Source organism: Nannospalax galili, unplaced genomic scaffold (genome assembly GCF_000622305.1).
Source record: "Nannospalax galili isolate Female #2095 unplaced genomic scaffold, S.galili_v1.0 scaffold818, whole genome shotgun sequence".
In the NCBI taxonomy this organism is placed as follows: Eukaryota; Metazoa; Chordata; class Mammalia; order Rodentia; family Spalacidae; genus Nannospalax; species Nannospalax galili.
Window position 1 is genome coordinate 758707 of NW_008341874.1, and position 13744 is coordinate 772450.

At 53.2% G+C, this 13744-nt stretch overlaps 1 protein-coding gene across 4 annotated transcripts in view; it reads left to right on the top strand.

Moving 5' to 3' along the window:
• The first annotated feature begins 1344 nt into the window (after positions 1-1344).
• Ahnak (AHNAK nucleoprotein) overlaps positions 1345-13744 on the top strand; it is a 110383-nt gene continuing 97983 nt past the window's right edge. For 2 of the 4 annotated variants that reach the window (XM_029565609.1, XM_029565611.1), the window contains exons 1-4: positions 1360-1520; positions 11935-12035; positions 12362-12518; positions 12956-13143. In XM_029565609.1, the coding sequence (XP_029421469.1) occupies positions 12362-12518; positions 12956-13143 (345 nt within the window). In that variant the 5' untranslated portion in view covers positions 1360-1520; positions 11935-12035. Of the gene's footprint in view, positions 1521-11934; positions 12036-12361; positions 12519-12955; positions 13144-13744 lie in introns of all 4 variants that reach the window. The other 2 variants (XM_029565612.1, XM_029565610.1) reach the window with 2 other exon arrangements.

Here is a 13744-nt window from a genome sequence, read left to right on the forward strand (position 1 = left end):
TGATGAGAGAGAGAGAGAGAGAGAGAGAGAGAGAATGTGCTGGTGGCAAGTCTCTGCTTTACTTGAGTCTTGACATGTCCATACCTGTCTGAGTCTCATGTATGTTTCTCCACCTTGGTGTGTCCATTATAGATGTGCCTGTAGCCTTCTGCAGTCTCTTCCTTCCCCCACTGCCTGTACCCTGTGCGGTAACTGGACCTAGACACAGCCCCCGGGGCTGGCAGTAGACTTGGCTGATATTTTTAGCCTGTAAACATGTTTGCCATTTTAGAGGACAGGGCAGGGCTGGTCTCAGCCCCAGCCCACTCAAGATCTTGTAGCAAAGAGGGTGCTCCTACCTCAGGCCAACGTCTGTTCTCCAGCCTGAGGTCTCCAGCAGCTTTTGGGAAAGAAGGGAAACTGGAGTGGGCAGTTGAGTAGCCACCTGCCAGGGAGGATAAGAGGACTCATGAGGAAAAAGACAAAGGGAGGTGTGAAGGGGGATATAGCTAGAAGGCCCCTGCACCCCGTCATTAGGCGTTTAATAAAATCCCCATATAGTTAGAAGTGGCTGTGGGAAATGGCTGTAAATTGGGAAGCTCAGCGTCCTGAAAATGGGGAGATGGGGGAGGGGCTGCAGAGGGTGGGAGAAGGACTGGGAAGGCAGAGGAAAGGCTGGATCCTGGGCAGGAGGGACAGGGTCTGCAGAGAGGGTGAGCAGCCCATCACTCCTCCGAGGGCTGCAGGCCCAACTCTGGTGTCTCTGCAGCAACTGAGCAGCACCGTGGTGTAGGGGCGAGGTGATTCCGACTCTAGGGGTGAGGGGGCCAGAGTCTCGAGTCAGCGTGTTCTGTCGTAGGAGATGAGAGAGCTCCAAGAAAGACGGAAGGCCAGAAATGGGCGCGGTTGCATGAAGCTTGGGAGCCTGGAGAGAAGGCTAGGGCCTAGGATTGAAGTGTCCTCTAAACTTGAGGGAAAGCTCAAAGGTCCGTGTTGAGGCTGGAGGTGGCGGCTGAATCATCTATGCTTCTTGACTCCTTCTGCAGAATGGGTTGACACTCAGTCCCAACTGTGAGGGCAAACCCCTGCGTGCTTCCAGGAATTTCTTGTCCATGAAGACATACACTGCACAAATTGCGGGGCGGGAGTAAGTTCCAGATCCCGGACAGGGGCAATAGATAGGATCGGGGAAGGGAGAAGGCGATGCCTGCTTGTCCCTGCGCCCCCTCCGCAGCCTCCCTCAGCAACCCACTCCCGGGTGGTTCCAGAGTCTGCGGGGCCCGCAGGTCCCAGCCCCACTCGGCCCCGCCCGGCCCCGCCCTCTCCCCACTGCTCGGAGCAGACCCGCCCGCCGGAGCCCGAGTTACAAGAGCCGCCTCCGCGCGCGGGGGCCCGGCCACTTGGAGCAGCTCTGCCGCGGGGACTGCACTGCCCGCCCTGCCAGACCCGCCCCGACCAGGGCTCGTCGTCGCCAGCAGCCACAGCACAGCGACCTCGGGCCCCACGCCGGCTATGGCTGCTTGCCGGGCCTGAGCCCGCAGGTAGGCGCGCCAAGCGCTCTCTGGAGGGGTCTGGGGCCAGGGCACCACTGGCCAGTGGAGTGAGGTGGGTGGTGGGGCTCAGACGAGGTGCATTTGCAGGAGTGTCACTGTGACTATTCCAAGAGTTTGGAGCAAACGGAGCCGCCCCTGGCTGCCGGGGCCGGCGACACGTCGCGCTTTGAGAATGTCTCCGGAGTTGGGGCGCAAGTTGGGCAAAGTTAGGAAATCGCTTGGTAGTGTGCTTTGCTGAGCTTCGTATTTCTGTCGCTCTGCGGTCCAGGCCTAGTGGCCCCTGTCCCACTCCCTCTGGTTGGGGCGGTGGCCCAGCGTCCTCCTCGGTTCCCATTCCGTGTTTACTGGAGAAGTTTTCCGCAATCCTCTCGGGGCGCCCCTGCGCGGCGCGCCCCCTCTGATGTCCTCCGCTGCTCCCCACACCTCCGTCCCTCCCCGCGTTCGGAGGCCCCTCAGCCCCACCCTGCTCTGTACCTCCAGCGTCTCCCTTTCGGGTTCCTGGCGGCCCCTTCAGCCCCCCTCCAGCTGTCCCACCCTAGCCTTGCCCCTCCGAGTTCCCAGCTCCAGAAAACTCCCTTCTTCCTCCAGGGCGTCGGAGCCTGGAAGTTTGCAGGAGCGCGCTTCCCTCCGGGATGGGTGCGAGTGGGGGTGGGGGACATAATTAGGGAGATTCCTGCGCTGGGGTGGGCGGGGAGGGGGGACTGTGCAGCGACAGGGTCCCCAGAACCTCCCCTGCCCCGTCTAGAGGCGGTGCTTTCTCCCCTACCCCACTACCGAACTCGTCCGGGCGGCATGGCCCCCGCCCCAGCGCCTGGCTGGACGCCAGCAGCCTGAGGAATGTAGTGGTTGGAGCCGGTGACTAATTCAAACCAGAATTCGGGGAGGAGTGGTGAGGGGCAAAGGGGGGGGGGAAGGGGTTGCGTGTGGGCGGTGGAGGCCGGAGCGCTTGGCGAAGGTGAAGGACTTCGTCGCGCTCTCTGGAACCCTCCACTCCCGCAGAGCGGTCCAGCAGAGAGGGCGGGGGGCGAGATCCTGCTGTGGGGTTGGAAAGGCAGCGTGTTTAGGGTGTGTGCAGAGAACTGGGTTATGTAAGGCTTTCCCATGCAGGGAGGGGATGTGCAGTGTGTGAGGGCCTGGGCCACCTCTGGCAGGGCTGGGCACCCCCGCAGTCCCAGGCCCTGTCTAGAGGCACAGACCCTGGGTGGCGCTGGTCGGGAGGGACTCCTGAATTGGGAGCAGGACTAGATGTACCCCTTGCTGTGGAAGGAGGCTGAGGGGACTCTTGCGGGGGACCCGGGGATAGCAAACTCAACTTCAACTGACCGTAGTATGTGCATGTGTGCATATGTGTGTTGTGTTGTCATGTGTGTTGTGTTGTGTGTGTGTGCATGCTCTCTGTCACTTCTGCACAGTGTGACCACAGAGTATCGCCCGCATTTGAGTCTGCTCTGCATTTAGCTTGGCAGGGTGTGGTCCTGGGCTGCCTCTGCGCCCACTAGGTGTTCCTGGGGTGATTGCTGAGCAGTGGCCATGCTCTGCAGAGGGGATTTGTAGAAAGGCAGTGTGTAGCATCCTGTGGCAGTTGGGGTCCTTGGACAGTGACCTGGAATTCCTGGTGTATGTGTGTGTGTGTGTGTGTGTGTGTGTGTGTGTGTGTGTGGACTTAGAGCTCTTTCTCCCTCCCTCAGAACAACCACTGGGCCCCCAATAAATGACTTTGAAACAGTCTCCCATTACAGTTTAACCTTTGGCAGCAGAGACCATCTATGGCATGCCCTTCCTAGCAGGAGCCTATGGTGTTGGGTTAAGCTCATGGCTTTCAAAGCTTCAACTGGGTGCTGTCCCAATAGGTGGATGGGGGAGGGGTGGTGAAATTAAAGCTGCCTTGGGAAACATTTAAGGGTCTCTACCTACACCAGTACAATCTAGGTGAGTAGAACTGCTTTGGTCATGTTCCCTGAGGGCAGTCCCTGGGGCAGGGTGTGTCACTTTCCTTTTCCCAAGCTGAATGGGTAACTTCCTTCCCTCACCTGGAGGGACTCTGGGACTAGGCTTGCACCTGGTCTGTAGAGTGTGCAGATGTTGAGGTATGAGGGAACCTTGCACATAGGGGGCACTTCCTTACTCTGGGTGAGGGAGGGTGGGAAAGAAACTGGGACCATGTGAGCTGAGCTAGTGCTGGTAGGGGATGGGGGCTGGAGGATGTCTGAACCCCTCCCTAAAGCTTTCTTGTCCCTAAGAGATTATGTGCAGGGACACTGCAGAGAGAGCAAGGACACTTGTGGATCCACGTGAGTCCTGCAAGGCTTAGAGCTGCTGACATGGAAGTCCCCAGCAGAGATGCAGGGGGACCTAGCCTGAGACCCCACAGACCTGAGGAGTAGCCAGACATGGTTGGAGGGTGAGGCTACAGGGCCAGGGTAGGGAGAGAGGGAGGGAGGGAGGAAGGGAGGGAGGGAGGGGGGAGAGAGGGAGAAAAAAAATTTTATGTCAAATGGATTTTAACTTTCTGCAGAAAGAACCAAAGCCCTTATTTTTCCTCAATTCATCAAGTTCAGAAAGAATGTGTGCGTGTGTGTGTGTGTGTGTGAGAGAGAGAGAGAGAGAGAGAGAGAGAAGCATTAGTCAAGGGCAGGGAGTGGGCAAGGAGACCCTGGGTCACTTCAGCCCCAGGGTGTCTCTAGGTAAAGGTGCTGAGCTGGGCCCCACTAGGCCAGATTCTTTTGCTCCACTTGGAACTGTCTGGCAGGTTCTGGCAGAGCACTCAGCTCTGAGCCTGAGGAGCTGGTTTGAGGGGTTGGGGCAAAGCCGTGGGGGTGAAGGAGTGTAGGGCACTGGGGTGTGGTCACTACCTTTTTCAGAACTTGGGAACCGCCAGGGGACAGAGGCAGACTGGGAGAGCTAGTCTGACTTCTGAAGGGAATATTATTGCCTGGACACCCACAAGTTTCTCTCCTTGGGGCTGGGCTGACTATGTGCTTGTACACTCTTAGGTTAGAGGAAGGGAGGTGGCCGCCCGTTTAGAATGTGCTGTTTCACTTGGGCTGTGGCAGTGGTGAATATCTAGGGCTTTCTCTTTGCCTCCCACAGGCTTGAAGCAGGCTCTCTGGGAGTGTGCATTTTCTCTAGGCTTGACTATTGGACCGTCTGTCGGACTTCCCAAGCATTCCTAATGCCTGAGTGTGCCCAAGGAGATATGGGGGGCATGTGGAGGGTGGGGGGGGTGGACAGAAAGTCTCTGCAGAAATGTCTGTATGTGTTTTGATGATACTCCCCTTCCTCCCTGCTGGCCCCAGTTCCCATTGGGGCTAAGGCTCAACTAATTGGTCTTCGGTCTGTCACTGTTTACATTGCAGCAGTTGTTGTTCCACTGTGGCCTTGGGTCTCTGTGTGTCCTAGTGGAGTTTGTGTCATTGCCTGTGAGAGGATGTCCTGTTGGCTGTTCATGGGGCCCTCGCACTGTGGTGGGCCTGGATGTGTCACCTCTGCTGGCCTCTTGAGACTTGGAGGCCAGGGGCAATGACAGTCTGCTCTAGGATGGTGGTTCCGTGCAGGTGTGCAGAGGCAGTAGTTAGGGACTGGAGTAAGTGCCTTTGCCCAGTACAGGTCCAGGCCTGATGCTTGAGTCTGGAGTCTTCTTGAGGGACAGGGCAGCCTTGGGAGTGCAGTCCCCACAGATGTAGGCTGAGCAAGGCATAGCACATAGCCTGTCAGGGAGGGGCATCCTGCCTGGTCCCCAGGGGCCTGAGCGGAGGTTCTGGGGGAAGGGGAAGTGCCTGGAGCTGATCCTGGCTACGTGTCCTGGCTAGGCTGGGGGGGTGGCTGTTAGGCAGCCTGGCCCTGAGTCCCTGCACTACATGGCCTGACCACTGGGGGGCAAACGTGCAGCACCCTCTAGGAGCTGGGCCATGGGTGGGGCACAGGGCAGTTTCCAAGCTGTAATTCACCCCCAAGGGCAACACAACACACTTCTCAGTCCTTCTCCGCTTGCCCCTCCACAAACGAAGGAAACTACTTCAGAGCTAGTGTCTTAATCCCAGTGGTCCTTCCTCAAGGCCCATTCTTCCTGGAGGCTGTGGCCAGGTGTGGAACTTCCCTGTGGCCAGGTGTGGATAATGTGATGCTTTCCAGAATCTGTGTCACAAGGGGAGGTGGAGAGTCCCTCTTGGCCAAGGGAGGAGGAGGTAATCTCCCTTCCTGCTGAAAGTGAGAACTTGGAGCTCTGGGGCTTCGTGCTTGTTGGAAGAGTCGGAGGAAGAGGTATGTGGCCAAAGAGAAGTAGAGGTGGAATCAAGGCACTGGACTGGGACTGGGTACGAAGATGCTCTGGAGGTCCACATGCAGAAACACCACCATGATGGGGAGGGGCTGATGGGGAAGGGTTAGAGGAAGGAAGCCTGTAGAGTTTCCTGCTGGTAGGAGCTGTGGGCTGGGCCAGCACCATCTCCCTCCCCCTAGGGCAGGTAGCATAGGCCATGATTGGCAGGTGCATACACAGAGAGGAAGGCCCATACACAGGGACATGAGCACCAGGTGAACAGGCATCTGCTGTGAGCTGGTAAAAGGTCCCACTGCTGAGCTGTGAAGGGTGGGACATGGGGCTGACAAAACTTTGTGTGCATGTGATGTGTGTGTGTGTGTGTGTGTGTGTGTGGTGTGTATGTGTCCTTCTGTGTTTCTCTGCTTTCTCTGAATAGCCCTCCAGTGCCTGAGTCATCTGGGTCTTGCAACGTCTTCGTTTAATTCTCCTTGATTATTCCCTCCTGTTAGTTGAAAGTACCTCCATTATGTCTAACTATGTATCCTAGGTTGCCTAGAACTTGAGATCTTCTTGTCTCTGCCTCCTGAGTGTTGAGATTACAGGTGGCATGGGCCACTATGTCCAACCTTAGTCTTGTTTTTTTTTTTAAGAGACAGGGTCTCCTTGTAGCTCCAGTTGGCCTGAAATTTGCTATGTAGACCAAGCTGGCCACAGTCTCACAGAGATCCTTCTACCTTTGCTTCCCAAGTGTTGGGATTAAAGACATGTACTATCATGCTCAGTCATAAAGTTGTATGTTTTATGTGTGTGTGTGTGTGTGTGTGTGTGTGTGTGTGGAATATACTTGTGCCATGGTGCACATGTAGAGGTAAGAGAACATCTTGTAGGAATCAATTCTCTTCTTCTACCATGTGGGTTCTAGGAATTGAATTCAGGTCATCAGGCTTGGTGGCAAGTACCTTTACCTGCTGAGCCATCTTGCCAGCCCTGGTCAAAGGCACTTAATGTCAACTTAGCTTGCTCTGGGTAGAATAAGACTCCCCCCTTCCCCAAATAGAAGTCTGCTAGCTACAACTTTGGAGACCCATTTGGGGGCTTAGACCATAGGAGAGATTCCACTGCAGTGTTTTTCCTTGTTTCTCTGGGATTAGGGTCTGCCATGGTCGTCCCATCTCCCAGTGAATGGTAGTGCTCACCTTGTTTGTAGATGAGGCAGGACCCTGGACATGGGATGTCACCAGCACAGTACCTGGTACTTGGTGCTTTGCCAAATTCTCATTCTCTTAAACTCATGATAGAGGCGGTTTCTTGCAGTATAGAGCTGTCTCTTCCTCTTTGTGCCTGGGAGTGTTTATGAGAGTATGTCTCCCTGCTGGGTGTGGCTCTGTTCTCTGACTACCAACCCCTCGACTGGTTATGAGTGTCTAGGGCTTTCCCTCTGGTGGAGGTCTCTAATTCTGCTTGTGAGTCATTGCATTCTCTGAATAAAAACTGCTTTATCTCTGGACTTGTGTGTATGGCTGGTTGGTTAGCATATAGGGTGCTGCTGTGCTGGAAGTATCCCTGTCATTGGGGTCCTCCCTGATGTATGTAGGTGGAGTGTGTCTCTCTCCCTTGAAGTATCACCTTTGTGTACAGTTTGTGCTAAGAGGATACACAGCCATGTTCCCTTCTTGCATGTATCTTGTTTTCAGGTTTGGCCCATTCAGGCACTGAGGCCTTTGGGCTTGTCACTCAGAGAGTGAGCATCTGTTCCTGTCATCACAGGCAGTGACTGTAAGGCTGCATGATGCTGTAGCAGCAATTACCTTGAGCCTGTTCCCGGGGGAGAGGAAAGAAAAGGCCCGGTTCCTTCATGACAGACAGGAGAAAATGCTTCTCTGGTCCTTGCCAGGAACTCTGCTCATGGCAAGGACTCTGCTTCCTGGGTGAACCCTGTGGGCACAGGCAGAGCCCTGATGCTGGGTACATCTTTATGGTTTTGCTTACAGAACAGGGCATTCTGTCATGGCATCTGATCTGAATTGTGTGTGTCCCTGTGTCCTCTCAGTTCTGCACCTAGAGTGTCCTTTTTTTTTTAAAACAAACAAACAAACAAACAAACAAACAAACAAACAAAAGAAAATGATACTCGGGAGACAGAGGCAGGCATATTTCTGTGAGTTCAAGGCCAGCCTGGTCTACAAAGCGAGTTCCAGGCCAGCTGGGGCTACAGAGAGACCTTGTCTCAAAAACCAAACCAAACCAAACCAAAAAAAAAATCCCAAAAAAGAAAATAATTTATTCAATTACATGTATTTGTGAGTACATGTGAGTGCAGGTTCCCTCAAAGGCTGGATGTGGCAGATTCCCTAGAGCTGGAGTTACAGGACACTTGATGTGGGTGCTGAGAATTGAGCTCAGGTCCTCTGGAAGAGCACTCTTAACTGCTGAACCATCTCTTCATCCCCAAAGAGCAGCCTCACCCCTTCACTCTTTTTCTGTCCTCCAAGCAGCCTTCTGCCTTAGGGGATCTCTACTACACCCCCATCCCTTCCTATTAAAAAGGACACCAAATCAATCTCCAGTGGGCCACAGGGCTGAACCTAGGTGACCTGGGTTCCAGGACCCTTACATGCCTCTAGTTTCACCTCTCTATACTTTCCTTTCTATATGTGTGAGTAGCAGATAGAATTCTGTTAGGAAACTGGTATCTGTGCTGTCTAAACACAGCAATGGCAGCCACCTGTGGCTGTTGGGCACCTGTAATGTGGTGGCTGAAACCAACGAGCTACTTAAATTTAAAGCTGGGTCTGGTAGTGTACCCTTGTACTCAGGAGGTGGGAACAGGAGGATCAGGAAGTTCAAGGTTATCCTCAGCTACATGGCAAGTTTGAGGCCAGCATGGACAATCTGAGACCCTGTTTCCAAAAAAGAAGCAAACACCGCCCCCACCAACCAACCAAAAAGCACAGGCTAGAGAGATGGTTTAGTGGTTAAGAATGTGTGTTATTCTTGCAGAGGACCTGAGTTTAGTTCTCAGCACCCATGTTGTGTGGGTACAACTGCTTATAAACTTCAGTTTCAGGGGGATCCAATGCCTCTGGCCTCCTTGGGCTACTGTACTCATGTGCATGTACGCACACATACATATAATTAAAGTTTTTAAAATCCATAAATTTTTAATTTAATCAGCCTAAAATGATTTTATTTTATTTTAGGCTTTTAGAGACAGGTTCTCATATAGTCCAGGCTGGCCTTGAACTACTCTGTAGCCCAGATTACATTGAATTCCTGATCATTTTGCCTTGACTTTTTGATTGCTTGGATTATAGGTATATACCACCATGCTGGGCTAATCAGCCTAAATTTAAAAAGCCACGTTGGTTAGTACACCTCTGAAGTTTACTCAAGCTCCAAAGGCTTGTGATGAGTGACTGAGTTGTGAGGAATTCCCCATAGTGCCAAAGACCTTCCTTTGGATGCCCTGGGAGGCCTAACTTAACCTGTGTGGGAGGAAAGGGAGGAGCATCCAGACTTAGTACAGGCTCCAGGGGTAGAGGACAGACCAAGGGCTGGGACTCAGATGCAGAAAACAAGGCCTTTGCCATCATGGCGTCACATGTGCATCCCATGCCCATCTGGATTGAGTGAGAAGGGAGTCCTTCCTGGCTGTGTCAGGACAGCAGGGTCAGTGCCAGAGCAGATAGGTACTTGGCAGCAGCCCCGCCCCCCCATGCACCGCCCGAAAGCCACGGAGTGCTGGGCCAGGACTAACTTGGAGCATCAAGTCCAATGGTTCCTGTTCTCACCAGTTGTAAGAGCTTTTCAGAATGACTTTTCCCTTGGAGGCCGCCTGGGTGAAGCACAGAGCAAGTCCTGTTGAGCCTCAGTGCTTTTCTTCTAGGGTCCTGGATCCTAGGGCTCAGTTAAGAGAAGCTGGCAGGGAGGTCCTGAGGAGTCCCAGCCCCTCTGACACCTGGGGCCTGGCCCGGAAGGCACTCGGTGGACTAGGCTTTAGGCGTGACCCTGTGCATGTCTGGAGCTGTTGCTGCCGACTGCAGTGACTCACCAGGGAAGGAGGGAGGGTGGGGCTGCCATGTGGGCGAGAGTGAGCTGGCACGCTCTCTCCCCTCTGCTGGCTCAGCACCAGGATGCTTGGCTGAACAAGGGGCCCTGTACAAGGAGGAAGACGGGCACTGGGGCAACCCTAAGGGGCAACTTCATTTCTTAGAGGCCTGGGCTAGAGCTTTTTACCTTCCCTGCTGGCTTCTCAGCGCCAACACTGGGGCAGGGCTGACCGTTTCATATTGAGAAGAGTCAGTGTGACTTTCCTTTTGAAGCAGCCTCTCCTGCCTGCGGGGAAGGCAAGGTCGGGAGTGTTTCCCGAGCTCGCACCTGTGCTCCTGTGTTGTCAAGACGGCCGGTGATAAACACTGCATTTATAAGTTTGTCAGATGCAAGAACAGGTGTGGTGATCTGGGCTTTATTTCTGTGTTTACCTTTCGTCCATGTTGCTTTCTGCCTGACACAGGAACTGCTAAGTGCCCATGAAATTCTAAGAGGCACTGTCGCATTCTAGAGGCCAACACTAGCACCTTTGAAGGCCCATGTATATTTCATTCCCAAGGAGGCTTTTAAGCCTTCTGGAACATTGCAAGCTCCTATCTGTCACACCCAGAGCACCTTACTTATAATTTATGTCCAGGACAGGATTCTAAGTCTTTTAAATCTCCATATCTGGCACATGGAGTGCATTCAATAAATGTTTAGAGGATGCATGGGAGGTAACAATCTAATGCAGTGTGCAATTAAGTGCTGGGCTGAGCTGTGTTTGTCCCTGGCCAGTATCTTCTGCAGCATCCAGTACAAAGTTGGACTTATGGAAGGCAATCTGTAAGCATGTATTTATTGATTGGTTGACTAATTTCTGGATGTAAACAGCTTCAAGGTGGGGCTTTGGGTGAGAGGCACACCACAATTTATAGTGTCCCACACACAATTTCACAGGCATGCCTTAGATGGCTGCCGCTGCCATTTTATGTGGGTGGCTGTAGTTCATTCCTATATTCACAGTCCTGCCCAGTAGCTTCCCAGGGAAGCTCCTTCCCAGGGTGACTCTGTAGCTGACAGCTCATCCTGTGGCCAGAGTGATGGCTTTACCTACAGCACCTGGCTCAGGGCCCAGTGTGGGCAGCCAGATGGGCCTTGACTCACCATGGGCCTGAGCTGGGCTCAGCTTTACTTTGGTCTCTTGGCTTGCGAGCCTGGTGGGGTTAGGGTGTCATGCCGCTGCCTGGGGTATGGCTTTTAGAACTTCCAGCTGGTGAGGGTCCCTTTTTGTCCTGAGGACCAATTTAAAGATGGTAAGCCATCTTGGTAAGACAGTGGCTTCACGATCACTAGGGTAGGGAGGTGCCATCATCATTCCTGCTTGGAAGCCCCCTCTGAAAGGTCTCACAATTGGTGAAAAGCTGCTGGGCGTGGTGGTGCACGCCTTCAGTCCCAGCACTCAGGAGGCAGAGGCAGGCAGATCTCTATGAGTTCAAAGCCAACCTGGTCTATATAGTGAGTTCCAGGCCAGCTGATGCTACAAGGAGACCTTGTCTCAAAAGAAAAAAGAAAGAAAAAAAAAAAGAAGAAAAGAAAAGCTATAGAGCATATGTGGCATAAGGGGAAGACATACAGAAATAGGCCAGGGCCTGGCATCAGCATCATTACTCACAGTGTGCACCCTAGGCAAACTGACCTCTTAAAGTCTCCTGTCTTCCTGTCTATAAAGTAGGAACAGTAATCCTCTCTCCCAAACTTTTCTAGAGACTAATGAACATGGGCTCCCTGTGGGCCAGCTGTTCTCTTCTTGTCCTTTCAATCCTTCTGGAACTCTTATCATCGCCATTTTCACAGACAAGGAGACAGAGATTCATAGAAGTGAAGTGTCCATGGCCAGAGTCCTATATAGCTAGTCCTAGGGCACTGGAGACCAGGTCTGGCTTCCTCTAACCTCACTTTCAATGGCAACAGGCTTCAGTCATATAGTTGCTGACTGTACTGGGGCTGGCATTTTGGCCTGGCCTGGGGAACAGCATCTAGCCATTGCTTGGGTGGTAGCTCATCGAGGTTTGGAGGAGATGAGTTTGAACATCATGAATTTTTTCCTAGGCTGTGTGACCGAGATTCCTGACGAGGGAGACTGAGAGGAAGAGAAGAAGGAGGGGCGGGCTCCTGGCAAGGCATTCTCTCTGGAATAGAGTCCTGCAAAGGTCAGTAGGTGGGACAGTGAAGAGAGATGGAGGTTAGATGGGGGAATGCTGGATACCTCATGTTGCGTTTGGAAGCTGGGCCCTGGATAGGACAAAGGGTTGTTTGCCTCCTTTCCGTCTTCTCTGCTGTGCCTTAGAAAGACATGTGACAGGTCACCCTCCTCCCCAGGGAACCCCTCACTTGGCAGGTGAGTGGAGGGAGCAGGTGAATGGGTGAGGGCTTCACTCCCCGGGTGTGCACAGCACCAAAGAACCATGGCTTGCTTATGCTTTTCTGCCCTCATGGTCCCCACTGACCTGAGCTTCGTTTCCTTACCTCATTCCAGATGGAAAAGGAGGAGGAGACAACCAGGGAGCTGCTGCTGCCCAACTGGCAGGGCAGTGGCTCCCATGGGCTGACCATTGCCCAGAGGGATGATGGAGTCTTTGTACAGGAGGTGATGCAGAATTCCCCTGCGGCTCGCACTGGAGTGGTCAAGGAGGGTAAGTTTCCCCAAGATACTGACTGAGCACTAGTGGTAAGAGAGGCTATTAGATGGAAGGGCAGGAGGCAGAGGGCCAGGTAGAACCAAGCAAGTGGCTGTGGAAGGCCTGGTTCCAGCAACACAAGGATGGTCAGTACCCTGTCCTTCCTTTCCCACTCTGTGCCCTTGTTTGTGAATCTTAGAGAAGGTGGTCATGTGGGGTCCTGGAGATGTAGTCCTCAGATCTGATTCTGCACCCAACCCCAGCTTTGCAGCTTTGTGTAAATTAGTTGGCCTTTCTAAACCTCAGTTTCCTCATCTGTACAATGGCCAGTGCCATGCCTATATAGTGTTCATGGAGTTAAGGCCAAGTCACTTTTAGTGCCCAGAACATTTTCATTACATTGAGCTTTCTTGAGACCTTGTGGGTCTTACCTGATGCTCTTCCTTGCTCAGGGGACCAGATTGTGGGTGCCACCATCTACTTTGACAACTTGCAGTCAGGTGAGGTGACCCAGCTGCTGAACACCATGGGACATCACACTGTTGGCCTAAAGCTGCACCGCAAGGGGGACCGTTCCCCCGAACCTGGCCAGACCTGGACCCATGAAGTCTTCAGCTCCCGTAGTTCTGAGGTGGTTCTGGTGAGTAACTCGATGGCCCACATGTACTCTGAGCTCCCCAAGCCCATGGTGGCCTGCTGCCCCATTTCCTGAGCCTTTTGTCTGCCTTTCAGACCTCTGTTAGTTCTGTCTTCTTTCATCTCTTTGCATTCCTCTGTGACTTTTGTCAGCCTATTTCATCTTGTTTGCGTGTGGCGTATATATGTGGCTGATTCTGTCCTTAAAGGTAAAGTGTTCAGCCGGGCATGGTGGCACACACCTTTAATCCCAGCACTTGGGAGGCAGAGGCAGGAGGATCTTTGTGAGTTTGAGGCCAGCCTGGTCTCCATAGTGAATCCAGGACAGGTGGGGCTACAGGGAGACCCAGTCTCAAAGAGACTGAAAAAAAAAGGGAAAGTGTTCCTTCAGTCTCTTGGGAGTACCCTCTGTGCTGTGGCATGGGAGCCAACCCAAGCAACAGGGGCCTGCATGCCAACAGGAAAGTTGACTGCTTTGCAGGAGTCTTTGAAATGGTTTCACTGCTGTTCCCCTGTGCCTCACAGATATCGTTCCTCTGTACATTCTGTGAGTCAGAGGTGGGTGGACCAGTGCCTGTGAGGGATGCTCCTAATGGCTTGTTTAT